Source organism: Bufo bufo, chromosome 1 (genome assembly GCF_905171765.1).
Source record: "Bufo bufo chromosome 1, aBufBuf1.1, whole genome shotgun sequence".
Classification (NCBI taxonomy): domain Eukaryota; kingdom Metazoa; phylum Chordata; class Amphibia; order Anura; family Bufonidae; genus Bufo; species Bufo bufo.
Window position 1 is genome coordinate 270,486,754 of NC_053389.1, and position 21,067 is coordinate 270,507,820.

The following is a 21,067-nucleotide window of genomic DNA, read 5'->3' on the forward strand; positions in this document are numbered from 1 at the left end:
CCTAACAGAAAGATTGCTAGGTGCAACCGCATGCACAACATAGCAAGCTGCCACAATACAGCTCAGAGTGCTATGCTGCCACATACATACCGTTGCCAGCGGCAACCACAGGTGAGGCAAATACCACAGCCCTCACCTGTGATTGACAATCAAACTAAACCGCTGACAACCGCATGCGGTTGAGGAGTCACGGTCATAGCCATGGCCGTGACATTGGTGCTGCAAGATGATAATTCAGAGGTGGGTGGAGAAGGAGGTGGAGGAGGAGAAGGGGGGGGGGTTTGTAGCCACTAATGTAGGTGGTGGCGGAAATCCTGATGGAAGTAGGGCCCGCAATCCATGGTGTCGATAGCACCTGTGCAATGTGAGGGTACGACTCTCTCCCAGCCTCCACAACGTTCACCCAGTGTGCCATCAGGGAAATGTAGTGTCCCTGGCCAAAAGCACTTGTCCATGTGTCAGTCGTTAAGTGGACCTTCCCAATAACTGCGTTGGTCAGGGCACGGGTGATGTTACGGGACACATGCTGGTGTAAGGCGGGGCGGCCCATCGGGAAAAATAGTGGCAGCTGGGGATTGAGTAACGAGGGACGGCCGCCGCCATCAGGCTGTGGAAAGCCTCAGTGCCCACAAGCCTAAATGGCAACATTTCCTGGGCCAGCAATTTGGAAAGGTACGCATTTAGTGCTATGGCCTGTGGGTAGGTTGGCTGGGTATTTGCGCTTTCGTTCAAAGGCCTGGGGTAAGGACATCTGTACGCTGCGCTGGGACACAGAAGTGGATGTGCTAGCTGATGGTGCTTGCGAAGTTCCAGGTGAATGGCCGGAGGCCTGCGTCTTGGACAGGGGATTGGCCAGCATGTAACACAGGGGAAGAGGAGGCAGTGGTGTGACACGCAGACACTGATTGTGGACCCAGGCGTTTGGCCCACCTATTAGGGTGCTTTGATGCCATGTGGCAAATAATGCTAGTGGTGGTGAGGTTGCACTTGATAGTGTTCATGCCCCTGCTCATTTTGGTACGGCACAGGTTGCTATATGACAATTTTTTTATTGTTCGCATTTTCCTCAAAAAAGTGCCAAAATGCGGAACACCTACCCCTTGGCAAGGGAGATTGCCGCAAGGGGGTGCTCCGGGGAACAGTTGCGGGTCTGTTTGGTGTGGCCCGCCTTCTCCCTTTTGCCACCCCACTGCCTCTTCCAGCCTCTTGCGGTGCTGTGGATCCCTCCCCCTCTGTACTGCTGTCCTCGCTCGGCTTGCCACCTTCCCAGGTTGGGTCAGTGACTTCATCGTCCACCACTCCTCTTCCACTTCCTCACTCTGGTCATCCTCCTGACTTGACCTAGCAAGAACCTCACTTATTGGCAACTTTGTCTCATCCTCATCATCAAACTCTTGAGACACAAATTGCCGTTGACTTATTGGCAACTGTGTCTCATCATCCTTTTCCATCTCGTGAAACACTAATTGCCGTTCCCCACCGTCATCTTCTTCTGACTGTGGATGCTCAAGAGTTTGGGAATCAGTGCACAAGATCTCCTCATATCCCTCTTCAAGCGGGCTTGGCGAGAGGCCCAAATCAAGGAATGGCGATGAAAGGAGCTCCTCGAAATATCCGAGTGTGGGATCACTTGTTTGCCAAGACTCTCCATGGTGGGAGGAAGGAGGATCAGGGTGAGGATTCTGTTGACCAGACTCTTGGCTACTGAGACTGGACTTTGTGGAAGACAGGGTGGTGCTTAACCGACTGGAAGCATTATCTGCTGCAATCCAACCGACCACCTGGTCGCACTGGTGTGACTTCAAGAGTGGTGTCCTGCGCCGCCCTGCAAACTGGGACATGAAGCTAGGTATCGTGGATGAGTGTGTTTCACCACTCCCAGGGCCACGGCCTTTGTGTGCACCATCAGCAGCACGGCCACATCCCCGTCATTTACTACTCGCCTTGAGCATATTAAATGGTATATATGCTTGCAAGTATGTCGCTGTCAGCAGCGGCCAAACAATTGTGGGCCAGAGGGGTGAAATAGGTGTGGTTTTCTGGGCACATCGCCGATGGGCCTGGGCTCTTGTTGCAGTAACGCCGCCCCTGGGCACTTGCCGAACCTCATTAGCATAAGTTTTAAAAGTCTTTTTTGGAAGATCTCCGGGAGGGACAGCACAAATAAAGGTACCATTGTAATAAGGGCACAGGAGTCTATAATCTGATCTGAGCAGTCTAAAAGGCTCAGATTAGGTGACAGACTACCTTTAAAGCATACCTGAGTTTTCAAGAAAAAGTTTGCATAATGACTGTGCATCTTTGTGCAATCATAAGTTTGAGAGAACATCCTTAAAGTCTCTTTCAGCAATATTATTTCCTGTTGCACCTGCACAGCTAGATAACTTTCTCTCAGAAACAGTGGGTGTGTCCCCTTTGCCAATACTGTATACAGTGATCTCACTTCCTTTGCTTCCCACTATGTTTTTTTTATTCTAGGAGGGATACATCACAGTTACAGAAAAGCAGGAGGCTCTTGTGATGTTTAAAAGCAGTTATTTTATTAGGCTCAGGATCTCAGCTAGAGTCGCTCTGACAAGTCCCACTTTTTTTCAGCCATCTTCTCAATCTCTGTTACCAGCGACAGATCTTGCCTGACAACAGGCAGTGGACTGCAAATTAGGTGGAAGAGAGACCCCTAGTGGCCATGACTTTACAGACTTTTTTTAGGTGGATGTAGGCATATTTTTTAAATGATGTGATTTAGAAATTTGCTATTTACACCGTTCTCTATTAAATTAAATTGTGTGAAAGTGCAGTGACTCTTTAAAGCTCATGCATATATGTGTGCTGCTTTTATATTCTGAACTCTGCTGTTTTATTCTAGTTTCTGATACAAGTTACTTCCTTTCAGCCATGTTCGATACCATACTATTATCAGTCACCAGCAGGTCCACAAGTCATTCTCTATGAAAAAGCTTCTCTACCTCGTCGCTTTTTCTGGGGAGACATACTGGTTTAAATCCTTGCTGCTGAGCTCATGGTTGCGGGATTTCTAAAGTAACATGTATATACTACTAGTCAGGTGCGGATTAAGTGCATGATAGGCCCAGGGCTGTCTACCCAACTTGGGCCCCTCCCTCCATTTTAGTTTAGTTTTTTTTTGTATGAAGAGGCTGCGGTGCTTGATGAGCGCCACAGTCTCTTCCTAGGCCATATGACATCTTCAGACTAAAAAAAAACAACCAAATTGGGTCCTAAACTGAAAAATTTGGTCGCCAAATTTAATACACATATAATTATAATAAAAAAGACATGGAGGAGAATACAGCACCACATACCTCTTACATACAGTGACATCTCCTGTCATGTAGACCTTCTCTTTCCTCTTCTCCTCCATTTGACCCAGACCACCATGGCAAATTCTTTCAGCCACATCTCGTCTCTACAGTTTGTAACACAGACACGTTAGATTTCTCAATTTTTCCATCAACCTCCTCATCCTGGTGTCCCCACAGTGTCATCCTGCTGCCACTCCCAATACTGTGTCCGTTTTGCTCCCCAATGTCCAAGGTACTATACTACTGAAAAAATAGTGACCCTAATAGACATAATTAGAGTCATTTATCAAACTGGTGTAAAGTAAAACTGGATTTCCAAAAGAGCTGTCAAATATGAAAGGTGGAATCTGATTGGCTGCTATAGGCAACTAAGCCAGTTCTGCTTTACACCAGTTTGATCAATTACCCCAAATGTTCCTATAGTGTCCACAGCAGCTATAATGTCCCCTAGAGTGCCCCGAGTAATAATACCACCCTCTATTGTGCTCCAGGCAATAATCCCTGTATAGTGTCCCCAAAAATAATAGAATTGTCCCTACAGTGCCTCCCCAATAGCAACACCCCCATATAGTAATTTCCCCCAAACTGCCCCCACATAGTAGTTTGCCCCCACACAGTAATTTCCCCCAAACTGCCCCCATATAGTAGTTTGCCCCCACACAGTAATTTCCCCTACATAGTAATTTGCCCCACACTGCCCCTACATAGTAATTTCCACAACACTGCCCCACATAGTAATTTCCACCACACTGCCCCCACATAGCAATTTCCCCACACTGTCCCCACATAGCAATTTCCCCACACTGTCCCCACATAGAAATTACCCCACACTGTCCCCACATAGCAATTTTCCCCACAGTGCCCCCACACAATAGTTTCCCCCACACTGCCCCCACATAGTAATTTGCCCCCACACTGCCCCCACATAGTAATTTGTCTCCACATAGCAATTTCCCCACACTGTCCCCACATAGCAATTTCCCCACACTGTCCCCACATAGCAATTTCCCCACACTGTCCCCACATACAAATTACCCCACACTGTCCCCACATAGTAATTACCCCACACTGTCCCCACATAGCAATTTCCCTACACTGTCCCCACATAGCAATTTTCCCCACACTGCCCCCACACAATAGTTTCCCCCACACTGCGCCCACATAGTAATTTGCCCCCACACTGCCCCCACATAGTAATTTGTCTCCACATAGCAATTTCCCCACACTGCCCCATATAGTAATTTGCCCCCACACTGCCCCCACATATTAATTTACCCCCACGCTGCCCCATATAGTAATTTGCCCCCACATAGTAGACCCTCCCATAATAATTTGCCCCCACATAGTAAATTGCCCCCACATAGTAGTCCCTCCCATAATAATTTGGCCCCACACAGCCCCATATAGTAATTTGCCCCTCACATAGTAGTCCCTCCCATCGTGATCGGCGATGGGACAGGGAGCTATGCACTCCCGTGCCCCGCCGCAGTATGTGGGCGTTCGGGTCGGTGTTGGGCAGACCCGAACGTCCCTATTGTAATTTGCCACTGCTACTAGTAACTACAAATGTTGCACATTTTTATATTATCAGTATTGTAAAAGCCTCAAGTGTTGTTTTTAATGCAAGATATCATAAATGGGAATGTATACACTGCGTGCAGAATTATTAGGCAAATGAGTATTTTGACCACATCATCCTCTTTATGCATGTTGTCTTACTCCAAGCTGTATAGGCTCAAAAGCCTACTACCAATTAAGCATATTAGGTGATGTGCATCTCTGTAATGAGAAGGGGTGTGGTCTAATGACATCAACACCCTATATTAGGTGTGCATAATTATTAGGCAACTTCCTTTCCTTTGGCAAAATGGGTCAAAAGAAGGACTTGACAGGCTCAGAAAAGTCAAAAATAGTGAGATATCTTGCAGAGGGATGCAGCACTCTTAAAATTGCAAAGCTTCTGAAGCGTGATCATCGAACAATCAAGCGTTTCATTCAAAATAGTCAACAGGGTCGCAAGAAGCGTGTGGAAAAACCAAGGCGCAAAATAACTGCCCATGAACTGAGAAAAGTCAAGCGTGCAGCTGCCAAGATGCCACTTGCCACCAGTTTGGCCATATTTCAGAGCTGCAACATCACTGGAGTGCCCAAAAGCATAAGGTGTGCAATACTCAGAGACATGGCCAAGGTAAGAAAGGCTGAAAGACGACCACCACTGAACAAGACACACAAGCTGAAACGTCAAGACTGGGCCAAGAAATATCTCAAGACTGATTTTTCTAAGGTTTTATGGACTGATGAAATGAGAGCGAGTCTTGATGGGCCAGATGGATGGGCCCGTGGCTGGATTGGTAAAGGGCAGAGAGCTCCAGTCTGACTCAGACGCCAGCAAGGTGGAGGTGGAGTACTGGTTTGGGCTGGTATCATCAAAGATGAGCTTGTGGGGCCTTTTCGGGTTGAGGATGGAGTCAAGCTCAACTCCCAGTCCTACTGCCAGTTTCTGGAAGACACCTTCTTCAAGCAGTAGTACAGGAAGAAGTCTGCATCCTTCAAGAAAAACATGATTTTCATGCAGGACAATGCTCCATCACACGTGTCCAAGTACTCCACAGCGTGGCTGGCAAAAAAGGGTATAAAAATAGAAAATCTAATGACATGGCCTCCTTGTTCACCTGATCTGAACCCCATTGAGAACCTGTGGTCCATCATCAAATGTGAGATTTACAAGGAGGGAAAACAGTACACCTCTCTGAACAGTGTCTGGGAGGCTGTGGTTGCTGCTGCACGTAATGTTGATAGTGAACAGATCAAAACACTGACAGAATCCATGGATGGCAGGCTTTTGAGTGTCCTTGCAAAGAAAGGTGGCTATATTGGTCACTGATTTGTTTTTGTTTTGTTTTTGAATGTCAGAAATGTATATTTGTGAATGTTGAGATGTTATATTGGTTTCACTGGTAAAAATAAATAATTGAAATGGGTATATATTTGTTTTTTGTTAAGTTGCCTAATAATTATGCACAGTAATAGTCACCTGCACACACAGATATCCCCCTAAAATATCTAAAACTAGAAACAAACTAAAAACTACTTCCAAAAATATTCAGCTTTGATATTAATGAGTTTTTTGGGTTCATTGAGAACATGGTTGCTGTTCAATAATAATATTAATCCTCAAAAATACAACTTGCCTAATAATTCTGCACTCCCTGTATGTCTTGTACATTTACATCCTAGTTCTGCAACCTGTGGTGCTTCAGCTGAAGTGGAACTACAAGTTCCATTATGCCATGAAAACTGCAAATTTTCAAGGGTTGCTGCGAATTTGAATGTTTTACAGCCTAAGGTTATTTTCACACAATCAGTGTTTTATCAGTGATTGTGAACCAATGCCAGGAGGGAAGCCTACACAGAGACTACTTTCACACCTGCGTTAGGTGCGGATCCGTCTGGTATCTGCACAGACAGATCCGCACCTATAATGCAAACGATTGTATCCATTCAGAACGGATCCGTTTGCATTACCATGATAATTTGTTCATGATAATGCAAATGGATCCGTTTTGACTTACATTGAAAGTCAATGGGAGGCGGATCCGTTTTCAATTGCACCATATTGTGTCAGTGAAAACGGATCCGTCCCCATTGACTTACATTGTAAGTCAGGATGGATCCGTTTGGCTCCGCATCGTCAGGCGGACATCAAAACGCTGCAAGCAGCGTTTTGGTGTCCACCTCCAGAGCGGAATGGAGGCTGAACGGAGGCAAACTGATGCATTCTGAACGGATCCTTATCCATTCAGAATGCATTGGGGCTAAACTGATCCGTTTTGGGCCGCTTGTGAGAGCCCTGAAACGGATCTCACAAACGGACCCAGAAACACCAGTGTGAAAGTAGCCTAAGGTATAATGGAGAGATTTGCACCTCTTCTGTGTTGGACCCGTATCTGGTTTTGGCTCACAATCGCTCATGGAAATCACTGATCAAACACTGACCGATCACTGACTGAGTGAAAGCAGCTTTAATCAGTGGAATGACCCTTTTTTTTTTCAATTTGGTCACCTAGCTCAAAAGTCACAAGGAAATCCTCTTTATTGCAGTGAGAATAAAATAAAACGCTTGTGGATGGATTTAAGAAGGGATGAACCTCATCTGCTTCCAAGTTTTGAAGAATTCCTCACCAGAGTCTTTTCACAACTTCAAGAAGCCAATGAGGAAAAGAATGAAATGGAGTGTGCACTCAAAAAGTTAGTAAACTGAAAAAATGAATGGATGGACAGATGAGTTAAAAGAGTATGTCCATCTCTGCCAGGGCTGCCATCAGGAATTTTGGGGCCCAGAACAGGCAAATGCATAGCCATAACTTTTTGTTTTGCTTCAAGCCATTTTACCATACACATCAGTAAGATTTTAATTTATGTCAGCTTTTATTATGAGTTAAATAGGGGGGGGGGGGGGAGGGGGATTTGCATAATTTTTATTTCTGATGTTTACTGATCACTAGCGTTGAGCAAAGCCAAGCATTTAGAGCGGAATTTGGTTCAAAGTTTAGGAAAACTTCGATTCGCAACAAATCTGAATTTCCTCGCCCTTCATGGTAACGAATCAGGTTTTCCTAAAGTGGCGGCTGCACATGTTACAAAGCGAAACCAAGGGTAGAGGAGACAAGCCTAGGAACACAAGATTACCCATAATACCATGCAGCCAGCTAATCCGCAGGTAGCCATTCCCTATGATGTCACTGCCCTATAAAACCCCACCGTAACAATCTCTCATGTGCTGGGGACAGTGTTGTTGAAAATGATTAATAGAAGAATATTGGTGAGGGAGAGAACAGGGAGAGTGCAAGGAGAGTGCAAGGAGAATGCAGGGACAGTAAAGAAAGACTTATTCTGCATCAGTGTTATTTATTTATTCCTACATTTACTTATTTCTACATCAGCTGTAAACTAAGATATGTAATTCAATACCAATAAGATGGAAGCCTTTATTATTTCACTGCCAGCGTGCCTTAGGGGGGACAGGTCTTAATGCTGACCATCCTCATCTTTTGCGGGCTTAACTTCTTCCGACTCATCCTTCAAAGTCTCCATGTCCTAGAAAAGTCAGCAAGATGCAGAGAGAGGAGGAGACATATTCTCATTAATATTAGATGATGTGGAAAAGGAGGGAAAGCAGATGGCAGAAGAAGGGCTCCCATCTGTAAGGCAGGAGAGCGCTGGGGTTGAGGAAGTGGGTATACCAGAGTTGATTCATATTGTGTTTACTGTCAAATAACCTGCAGGAGATTAAAGGCCAGAACAGCAATAATTAGCATATTGTGCCCCCACCTAACCAGCCCCATCCCATACCAGCAACGCAATGCCACGCGGCCATTAACAATGAAGACCGACTGTACAGTGCGGGCTTCATTATTACATAAAAGGCAGCTGCAGGCTAACTGGTCATGCGGTTCTTTACCACATCATGGCCGCAACCTGCCCACAGCACTGCCACTCCGTGTGGCTGTATAGTAAGGCAGAGTGGCTTGGGTATAGCTGATTTATAACAATTTGTGACAATTAATTAGTAACTAATTGAATTTCTCTGTGAACTTTGGTGACACTGCTGAACCAAATTATTCAAAACTTTGCTGATCTCTACTGATCACCATAAATAATGTGTTCACTATATTGTACGGGTTATTACATTTACAGGGATACCATCTACTGTTTTGTGATATTAAATAGTATATTACAAAAACAAGGTTATTGTAATGGTTTTTGCTCCATTATTCTTTTTCATAACAATAAAAGAGAAAAGTAGGAAAATTAAAGTTCTCCCATAACCTTTACTAAAAAAAATTATTTGATAGGTATGTACTAGGAATTGAACCCCAGCCCTTCTGAATAGCCAGCAATAGCCTTACCGATACTGTGTAAGAACATTCTGATGTTTTAATAGAATTTTTATAAATTTATTGGAATTCTGTGCGTAGTAACTACTATATATTAGTATTATTTCATATTATGCTTGTGAAGAAAAAAAATACTATTTTGACACAAAAAATCCTACACTAACTACAGAACCCTTCCATACAGTACTGGGTAAGGCTGTTGCCTTTATAGAAAAACTCAGATGTTTGAATTGAATTTTCTATGTCTAGTAGCTATTATGTAGCATTTATTTAACATTATACATGTGAAGAAAAAAAATGCTATTTAGGCACAAACATGTCTATGCTTGAAAAGAACCCTTCTATACTCTAGTGGGTAAGGCTACTTTCACACTCGCGTTTGGTGCGGATCCGTCATGGATCTGCACAAACGCATCAGTTCAGATAATACAACCATCTGCATCCGTTCAGAACGGATCCGTTTGTATTATCTTTAACATTGCCAAAACGTATCCGTCTTGAACACCATTGAAAATCAATGGGGGACGGATCCGTTGTCTATTGTGTCAGTGAAAACGAATCCGTCCCTATTGACTTACATTGTGTGTCAGGACGGATCCGTTTGGCTCAGTTTCGTCAGACGGACACCAAAACGCTGCAAGCAGAATAGAGACGAAACTGAGCCAAACTGATGCATTCTGAGCGGATCCTTATCCATTCAGAATGTATTAAGGGCAAAACTGATCCATTTTGGACCGCTTGTGAGATCCCTGAACAGATCTCACAAATGGAAACCAAAACACCAGTGTGAAAGTAGCCTAAGGCTGCTGTTGCCTCCGATACAAAAGGTCTGGGGTTCAATTCCCAGTATGTATCTTTCAAATACATTCTCTTTTAAAAGTTATAGCAGAAAAATTTAACTTTTATATAACTTTTTATTTTATGTAAAATGTATCAAAGTTGATGTTACAAAAATATAATGGAGAAAAACCCATTACAATAAATATTTACTATTAAATATCAGAAAACAGTATTTGGTATCACTCTAATCATAATAACTTCTACAGTATAGTGAACACATTGGTAACCAACTTAAATACAAATGACAAAAATGTTTTTTCCTCTTCATTTAAATCACTTCTGTTGGCAAGATCAACATAAAGTCAAAAGAAAGGTGTCATTTTAATCAGCATGATCAACCTTACTGGCCTGGTTTAATAGGGTTCATCTATCACGGTCGGCGTGGCTATCACATACGTGACACAGAGGGAGGGAACGAGGAAGGCCCTGCCCAAGTGAGAGGGAAGATGGTGACCCCTGACTCACCTGGCGGCTGGCACCTGGCTGCCCTGACGTCCCTAGACGGGTTCCTCACCCGTACGCCGATCACGTGCCTAAAGCCCTGGCTTTCCCTGAGCTGAGCCCTAGGTAGTGAACAGGGCGATGGGAACACTAGTCCGCACCACTAACTCTAAGGGAAAACACCAAGGGGAGGACAGACAACACAGACTCAACATATATTCCCAGGTGGGCGACAACAGGAGACAGCAATAAGCCCAACAGGGATCCGGAGGGTAGCTCTCAGGAACGACAACCAGGATTAACCACTCCAGTGGGTCAGTATAGATGTCCAGGCAGGAAGCTCTATAACTGGCAACTAGAGAAGTGTGAGGGGAGAATATAAGGAGGTAGGGAGTGGCAGACAAGAAACAGCTGAGGAGGAGAAGCTACGGATCCCTGAGAGAGACAAAAAGGATAGCAAGGCAAACACAGAAAACAATCACTAAGAAATAACGTGATCTTTAGATATAGAGCGCGCAGCCACCCGCTGCGACTTCCTGACCCCGGGTATAACGGAGTCAGACGTGGCTCTTGATACCCTCGTGACATCATCATGATGACAGATGATCTTTAAGAATAGAAAATCTTATCGTTCTAACATGGTAGGTCTATAGTGTAATGGTATATCTTCCTGCTGCCATATAGAAGGTCTGGGGTTCACATTCCCTCAAAGACCTGTAAATTTGTTTCTTTAGTAAAAATGTTTGTGCTGGGAGAGGGCCCTTCCCCAAACTCATATGGAGAGAGAGACAATGATTAATTAATATTCACGGCACTCATGTGAATATTAATGAGGCTGCCAATGTCAGAGTCCTGGGCCTTTGCAGTACCACTAGTAATGTCCTGATGGTGGCCCTGATCTGACACCTATCTTATCTGGTGGTTGGAGTTATGGAGACAGCATAGCTCACTGTGCTTCTCTGTTTTCATGAATCCCATCAAAGTGAATGGAAGCTACGGAAACAGCAAAGCTTGCTGTGTACAGTGTAGCTCCAATCTATTTCTATAAAATAAAACCGTTGAGCACAGTTCTTTCAGATGTTTCCTCAAACTCCTCCATGAATAGCTGAGATGGGAATATCCGTTAAGCAATTATTAAGTATTAAAGGTGATTCCCTAGACTGATTAGCATATATAGAGAGCTATTTAGGTTATGCCATCAATATCCTATCAGTAAGGCTTTAACTGCTGGGACCTCTGTGATTGTGAGGAACATGTCGTTTCTTATCATCTCCTGTTGGCCCCTCCTAGCTATTACCAGCTAATGGTTGACCATATACTGGGGAATAAATCTGAAGAAAGCCACCAAGAGCTGAAGAAGCATGTCAAGAGCAAATAAATACATAAGTAAAAGCGAAGACAGTTCTCACACAATAAATTTCATTCAAATATAGTGGTTCACTATCCATGAGACAAAGAACTTTCTCATCTATAGGAAAAAAAACATCTAATACAACCTCTCCAAATGGCCATCTTTTTGAGAAGACCTAGACCAGATTTTTGTGTGACAATTTTTCAATTTGGTCTCTTCTTTTGGAGGCGCACCACTATAGAAGACCATTCTTCACTGCAATGATGGGTGGTGATCTAAATAATTTTACACTTCAAAGACATTTTCATGGGAATCTAAAGGATATTGAGCTATTTGGAAATCTGGAAAACACACAAGATCCACACCAGTACTTTAGTTGGCCAGTGTCTCATTGGTCAATTGAGTTTTATTGAATGATACATTTTTAGATATGTAATGTATTTACGAAGGTGACATTCACATGTCTTCTTTCACTCCCAATTGTCCAGGAAAATTGCAACCTATGACAATGAAATTCAGAATTTATATGAAGAGATGGAACATCAAATAAAAACAGAGAAAGAACAATTTCTCTTACAAGTAAGTTCTGTAGTCTCTGCTGTATGGTAAAACAAAACGTTTTTACCATCATGTACATTGACCTTGCAATATATCTTTCATGATCTTTGTAAGTGTAATAATGTCTGTTTTTAGGTTCTGCCTTAGGATAAAGACATTTGTGTTCAGGAGAGATAATAACTATTCCCAGCATAAAGGTCATGGTCCCCTGAGTTATATCTTTTATTCCATACTATATCAATATAGTCCTGAATTTATTTTCAGTTTTTAGTTTCTAAATTTTAGCTTGAGAATGGTGTTTTACATTCACAATTATGGATTATATTCTGATGATTAATATCTTCTGCAGTATAATACTACCAGACCATGAACAAATGTTACCACCATACTGTGACCAAATAACAAAACCATACCACAAGTTGCCTTGTAGTCGAGTTATGAGTAGCAATTTATTATATTTTTCAATCTGTGGGTCACTCACATTAATTACTGATAAGGAAATGTTCAGAAATGTCATTTAATAATTTGAACTTTTCTGATAAACAGAAGTCCCATCGGAGCCCACAGTAATATCTCGCCTTCACATACTGGGTTCACCAAGTTATCTTTCCCTATATTTTTACAAATAAGTTAGTCAAATATTTTTTGTTTTATTTAAATGTTCCCTCAGGCAGTGATTGTTCAATATAAACCTTCTTTGACCTTCATTCAGTGAATGGAGTTGACTCCTTTCCTCTCTGTCTTTCCAAAGTCTCTTTCTGCAGAATCTAAGGCTGGCAATATTACTCTTGCAATGGTGGCTGTAATTGCCAGCTAAGGGATAGAAGATTGAGATATGGATGGCAGAACAATGTCCAAGTTTAATGGGTGTTTTAGCAATGTTCCTCTCACTGCAGTATAGTCTGCAGCAGCCTTGAATAGCAATTACCTTACTGACTGACTATAATGCTCGGCCATGCAGATTCTGGACCTTCTTGGTTCTCTCTTCTTCTGGAGTACTGTAAAAGTGGATAATCTTCAGAGAAGGTGATTGTCTGAAACTTTGGCCAGGTCTTGTGAGCTACAGCTACAGTAACTCATTACAAACTGACTGAGCTAGGGGCAGACCCAAGACCCACACCTAACTTCCTGCAGGGGCTGAGTCAAGATGGTTAATCCCGACTGATCCATGCAGAGATATGCTGGTACATTACATGACATTAACATATTAAATAATATTACTATCACGGTCGGCGTGGCTATCACATACGTGACACAGAGGGAGGGAACGAGGAAGGCCCTGCCCAAGTGAGAGGGAAGATGGTGACCCCTGACTCACCTGGCGGCTGGCACCTGGCTGCCCTGACGTCCCTAGACGGGTTCCTCACCCGTACGCCGATCACGTGCCTAAAGCCCTGGCTTTCCCTGAGCTGAGCCCTAGGTAGTGAACAGGGCGATGGGAACACTAGTCCGCACCACTAACTCTAAGGGAAAACACCAAGGGGAGGACAGACAACACGGACTCAACATATATTCCCAGGTGGGCGACAACAGGAGACAGCAATAAGCCCAACAGGGATCCGGAGGGTAGCTCTCAGGAACGACAACCAGGATAACCACTCCAGTGGGTCAGTATAGATGTCCAGGCAGGAAGCTCTATAACTGGCAACTAGAGAAGTGTGAGGGGAGAATATAAGGAGGTAGGGAGTGGCAGACAAGAAACAGCTGAGGAGGAGAAGCTACGGATCCCTGAGAGAGACAAAAAGGATAGCAAGGCAAACACAGAAAACAATCACAAAGAAACAACGTGATCTTTCGATATAGAGCGCGCAGCCAGCCGCTGCGACTTCCTGACCCCGGGTATAACGGAGTCAGACGTGGCTCTTGATACCCTCGTGACAGTACCCCCTCTTTCACGAGGGGCCTCCGGACACTCAGGACCAGGTCTCTCCGGATGAGAGGCATGGAAAGTCTGAATTAACCTGTTGGCGTTTACCTCTGACGCTGGAACCCACATTCTTTCCTCGGGACCGTAACCCCTCCAATGCACCAGATACTGAAGAGAGCGGTGGACCCGACGAGAATCAACAATTCTGGCTATTTGAAACTCCAGATTACCAGCCACAATGACAGGAGGAGGTGGCAGCGGCGATGGTTCTAGAGGTGGAACATACTTCTTGAGTAACGATTTATGGAAGACGTTATGGATCTTAAAAGTCTGAGGTAGCTCCAGGCGAAAAGCCACAGGGTTAATGACGGCTACTATTTTATAGGGACCAATGAACCTAGGACCCAGTTTCCAAGAAGGAACCTTCAACTTAATATTCCTAGTAGACAACCACACATAGTCATTCACTCCTAGGTCCGGACCTGGCGACCGTTTCTTATCGGCCATGCATTTATATTTACCACTCATCTTTTTCAAGTTAACTTGCACCTTCTGCCATACCGATGAAAGAGATGAAGAAAACCTTTCCTCTTCGGGAACCCCAGAAGACCCCCCCTCTTTGAAAGTACAAAATTGGGGATGAAAACCGTATGCACCAAGGAATGGTGACTTGCCAGTGGACTCCTGATAATGATTATTTATGGCAAACTCAGCTAACGGTAAATATGATGACCACAACTCTTGGTTTTCAGACACAAAACACCTTAAATATGTTTCTAGGTTTTGGTTGGTACGCTCAGTCTGTCCATTCGACTGAGGATGGAAAGCTGAGGAAAAGGACAAGTGAACCCCCAAACGGGAACAAAAAGCTTTCCAAAACATAGAAATAAACTGGGTTCCCCGATCCGAAACCACATCGGAAGGGACCCCGTGAAGCTTCACGATTTCACTGATAAACACCTGAGCGAGAGTTTTAGCATTAGGAAGTGCGGGTAGCGCAATAAAGTGTACCATTTTGCTAAACCTGTCTACTACTACCAAGATAACAGGTTTACCCGCCGACAACGGTAAGTCAGTGATGAAATCCATTGACAGATGTGTCCATGGCCTATTGGGGATGAAAAGTGGCAATAAAGACCCTGCTGGACGTGTATGAGAGACTTTCGCGCGTGCACAAGTAGAACAAGTAGACACGAAATCCATTACATCCTGACGCAACCTTGGCCACCAAAAACGACGAGATAAAAGCTCCAAGGTTGCTTTACTACCCGGGTGTCCAGCAAGTGCCGAATTATGATGTTCTTTTAATAATTCAAGACGCAGGTTTAACGGTACAAACAATTTCTCTGAGGGGCAAGAGGCCGGGGCGTCCCCCTGAGCCTCTAACACCTTTCCCTCTAGAACAGAGTGTACAGCAGAGACAACCACTCCTCTTTGTAAAATAGGTACCGGATCACAAACATTACCCCCTCCAGGGAAACTACGAGATAATGCGTCTGCCTTGGTATTTTTTGCCCCAGGACGATAGGTGATTACAAAGTTAAATCTGGTAAAGAATAGCGACCACCTAGCTTGTCTAGGGGTGAGACGCTTAGCCGATTCTAGGTACAGAAGGTTCTTGTGATCCGTAATCACCGTGACGGGGTGGATAGCTCCCTCTAAGAAGTGACGCCACTCTTCAAGCGCCAGTTTAATCGCCAACAATTCCCTATTTCCAATATCATAATTCTTCTCCGCAGAAGATAATTTTTTGGAAAAGAAAGCGCAAGGACGCCATTTGCCAGGAGACGGACCCTGAGACAATACAGCTCCCACTCCCACCTCTGACGCATCTACCTCGACAATAAAAGGCTTGGAGACATCAGGTTGAATTAGAACAGGTGCCGAGGTAAACCTCTCCTTTAGAGAGGAAAATGCATCTTTAGCGGCGTCAGACCATTTGGAAAAATCCGTCCCCTTCCTAGTCATGTCGGTAAGGGGTTTAACGATCACTGAATAATTTTTAATGAACTTTCTATAGAAATTAGCGAAACCCAAAAACCGTTGTAGGGCTTTAAGGTTCTCAGGAAGATCCCAATCTAAAATTGCCTGGACCTTCCCAGGATCCATGCGGAAACCTGAAGCAGATAATAGATATCCCAGGAACTGTAATTCCTGAACAGCGAAGACACATTTTTAAATTTTTGCATATAATTTATTCGTCCGTAGGACCTGCAGTACTTGCCTGACATGCACCTCATGTGTTTTCAGATCAGCCGAATAAATTAAGATATCATCTAGGTATATGACTACAAACCTGCCGATGAGATGACTAAAAATATCATTAACGAAATGTTGGAAGACAGCAGGGGCATTGGTCAGACCGAAAGGCATAACTAGATTTTCATAATGCCCCTCAGGGGTGTTAAAAGCTGTCTTCCACTCATCCGCTTCCCTGATACGAATCAGATTGTAGGCCCCCCTAAGATCAAGTTTGGAGAACCACTTAGCACCCGCAATCTGATTAAAAAGGTCAGGAATGAGAGGAAGAGGGTATGGGTCACGGATGGTTATCTGGTTTAACTCACGGAAATCTAAGCAAGGACGCAGGCCCCCATCTTTCTTTTTAACAAAGAAAAACCCTGCAGCCACGGGTGAAGAAGAGGGTCTGATGTGTCCCTTAGCCAGACTCTCGGAGATATAATCTTTCATGGCTTGTCTCTCGGGACCCGAAAGATTATACAACCTGGACTTGGGTAATTTTGCCCCGGGAATCAGGTTAACCGGGCAATCATAAGGACGATGAGGTGGTAGTTTCTGACAACCCTTTTCAGAAAAAACGTCCTCAAAGTCCGAAATAAATGTAGGTAGGGAAGCTATGGAGGCGATTAAGCAATTGTTATTTAAGCAATTCTCTCTGCAATGCTCACTCCACTCCAATATCTCCCTGGCCTGCCAATCCACCATTGGATTGTGCGCTACCAACCAGGGAAGACCCAATACCACCGGAGAGGGAAGGCCCTCCAGAACGTAACATGAAAGACACTCATTATGGTGGTCCCCTACCCGAAGGTGTAAATTACGAACAATGTGGGTGAGGTTTCTCTGAGACAGAGGAGCAGAATCTATAGCGAATACGGGAATAGGTCTCTGCAGCGTACAGAGAGACAAACCCATAGTGCGGGCAAAATGGGCATCAATCAAGTTTACCCCTGCTCCACTGTCTAGAAAAACAGAAATAGACTCCGTCTTAACACCAAAAACAATGACCGCTGGTAACACAAAATGAGATGTTCGTATGGAGGAAACGTTTACCCCCCGGCTGACATCCTCCGCACAGCCCGGGGTTAGTAGTTTTCCGACGGTCTTTTGTTTTTGAGAAAGGAGGGACAGACATTAATGAAATGACCCCTCCCCCCACAGAAAAAACAAGCCCCCCCCCTACGGCGAACCTCGGGAGGACGGACCTGACGAGAAGTTCCGCCTAGCTGCATAGGCTCATCTAAGTCAGTACAGGCTGACTGTTGCTTGGGAGAGGTAACCAATTGCTCCGGAATTTTCGATCTCTCCCTAAGACGTCTATCTATTCTGATAGCGAGGGACATAACAGCATCAAGGGAAAGGGGGGTCTCATACAGCGCCAGTGCATCCTTAACCCTTTCAGATAACCCAGAGCAGAACTGACTCCTGAGAGCCGGGTCGTTCCACTGAGTATCCGTAGCCCACCTACGGAACTCTGAGCAATATTCCTCTGCTGACCGATCTCCCTGTAGGAGTCTCCGTAACTTCGACTCAGCCAGGGCGACTCGGTCAGGGTCATCATATATGAGACCCAAAGCCCCAAAAAATCCCTCCACTGACCGAAGAGCCTGAGAACCAGGGGGTAACGAGAACGCCCAGGATTGCGGATCCCCCTGAAGCAGGGAAATGACAATCCCTACCCGCTGTTCTTCATGACCTGAGGAGTAAGGGCGCAACTTAAAATATAATTTGCAGGCCTCACGGAACGTCGCAAATTTGTCCCTTCCCCCAGAAAATCTGTCGGGAAGAGCAACCTTGGGTTCAGTGACAACCTGGTTACCCATAGCAACCGCTGGGGGTGCGGTCTGCTGCATTTGCTGCTGTTGTTGGAGAACAGACGCCTTCAATCCTGCCACCTCCAAAGACAGGCTTTGAAGCTGTTCTGCCAAGGCATCAATAGGATCCATATTGGATTCTAAGTAGAGAGAGAGAGAAAAAAAAAAAACAACAAACAAAAAATTAAATATAATATTTATTTATTTTTTTCTCAAAAAGTAAAGGCCAGTTATAATATCACGGTCGGCGTGGCTATCACATACGTGACACAGAGGGAGAGAACGAGGAAGGCCCTGCCCAAGTGAGAGGGAAGATGGTGACCCCTGACTCACCTGGCGGCTGGCACCTGGCTGCCCTGACGTCCCTAGACGGGTTCCTCACCCGTACGCCGATCACGTGCCTAAAGCCCTGGCTTTCCCTGAGCTGAGCCCTAGGTAGTGAACAGGGCGATGGGAACACTAGTCCACACCACTAACTCTAAGGGAAAACACCAAGGGGAGGACAGACAACACGGACTCAACATATATTCCCAGGTGGGCGACAACAGGAGACAGCAATAAGCCCAACAGGGATCCGGAGGGTAGCTCTCAGGAACGACAACCAGGATAACCACTCCAGTGGGTCAGTATAGATGTCCAGGCAGGAAGCTCTATAACTGGCAACTAGAGAAGTGTGAGGGGAGAATATAAGGAGGTAGGGAGTGGCAGACAAGAAACAGCTGAGGAGGAGAAGCTACGGATCCCTGAGAGAGACAAAAAGGATAGCAAGGCAAACACAGAAAACAATCACAAAGAAACAACGTGATCTTTCGATATAGAGCGCGCAGCCACCCGCTGCGACTTCCTGACCCCGGGTATAACGGAGTCAGACGTGGCTCTTGATACCCTCGTGACAATTACATAACATTATAGAACAAGAACATTTTTCAAGTATCCTGGTCTAGGGTACTGTGCAAAGGCTGGATAAACCATACTGTGACTAAATAATACCTCCAGATCATGATAAAATGTTACCACTATAATGCAATTGAATAATACCACCAAATCATGACTAACTATAACCATTCCACTGTGACTAAATAATGCTGCCAGACTATGGTCAGATATTGCCACCATATCGTAAACATATTGCCACCATGACAGTATAATACCAACATATCACATGACCAATTTTCACCACTGGACACTGGACAATACAATACTAACCTGGTGCAATTGGAGGCAGAATAATTAACAACCTCTTTAAGAGATACATATTTCTATTTTATGCAATAGATATCTTTGTCTGTTTTTCAGAAACATTATTATAACAGACCAAAAATTGTCAGTCATCATCATATTGATAAGAAATGTTTTTTAACCTATTTTAGCGCTTTTTAATCTTATAAATAAATTTACTTTCTAATGCAGCCAGAAATGCATTAATGGAACACTTAGAGGCTGTGGTTTTTACTTTCAGGAAACACAACTTAATTGAGTCTTTGTAGAAAAATATATTTTAAATGAAAAAGGAAGAGCCCTGAGTCTGTTCAGTATCTCTAGTGAGCGTTGCTAACAGCAATGATTTTCTTTCTTAATGGCTTTTAATGGGAGCCTGAGCAATGGCTGAACAATGAAAAAACTAAAAAATCTATAATGCATTTCACATTGGATTTAGTCATTAGATAGAGAATTGTGACATTCTTCATATCTACTGACACCCGGGGCCAAATTGTATTTTTTGTTGTATAATATGAATACATCCATACTTAAAGATATGTTTTTTTTTTATCTTACAAGGTTATTTTACAAAAATCATCAGACAACATTTAAAAAAATATTTGGACACTGAGCAAATTTAATATATGGTGTTATTCCTATCAGGAGGTCTGAGGGGGCAGAGCATGGCATGATCAAAAAGATGCATTAGGGTGGGTTGGGGGGAATGGGGATATGATGAGGAAAATTCATGTAAAGGTCAATAAGGGGAAAAATGACTAATTAATAATGATACTTGTATGTCTGAAAATTTAATAAAAGACTATTAAAAAAAAAAAAAAGATGCATTTCATATTTCATGCTTGACCCCCAGCGCTGTCGTCAGGCCTTGCGGTAGGTATAACACAGTGCTTATAGTGTTTCTTTAAAGGTATTGTCGATTTGGATAAAATAAAACATCTTTATCCACTCTATAGAAAAAATTCTGAGTTAATAGAGGGGGTATACTGATTATATCCATTAGGCCTATTGCACACGGACGTTTTTTTTTCCCGTTTACAGGCTGTTTTTTGTGTTCCATATACGGTCCGTATACGGAACCATTCATTTCAATGGTTCCGCAAAAAAAACGGAATGTCCAATGTATGCATTCCGTTTCCGTATTTCCGTTTTTCCGTTCCGTTTTAACATAGAACATGTCCTATTATTGCCCGCAGATCACAGTCCGTGGCTCCATTCAAGTCAATGGGGCCGCAAAAAAACGGAACACATACGGAAATGCATCCGTATGTCTTCCGTTTCCGTTCCGTTTTTTGCTGAACCATCTAGTGAAAATGTTATGCCCAGCCCAATTTTATCTATGTAATTACTGTATACTGTATATGCCATCCGGAAAAACGGAACGGAGCAACGGAAACACAACGGAAACAAAAAACGGAACAACGGATCCGTGAAAAACGGATCGCAAAACACTGAAAAAGCCATACGGTCGTGTGCAATAGGCCTTAGCCAGAACAGAGAAGGGCCATGATTTCAATGGG

The 21,067-nt window shown here is 43.9% G+C and overlaps 1 protein-coding gene across 3 annotated transcripts in view; it reads left to right on the top strand.

The window, feature by feature from the left end:
- The window catches only part of CRACR2A (calcium release activated channel regulator 2A), a 185,065-nt gene that overhangs the window by 91,438 nt on the left and 72,560 nt on the right, over positions 1-21,067 (top strand). For all 3 annotated transcript variants that reach the window (XM_040439253.1, XM_040439260.1, XM_040439267.1), the window contains exons 5-6: positions 7,422-7,568; positions 12,338-12,428. In XM_040439253.1, the coding sequence (XP_040295187.1) occupies positions 7,422-7,568; positions 12,338-12,428 (238 nt within the window). The remainder of the gene's footprint in view (positions 1-7,421; positions 7,569-12,337; positions 12,429-21,067) is intronic.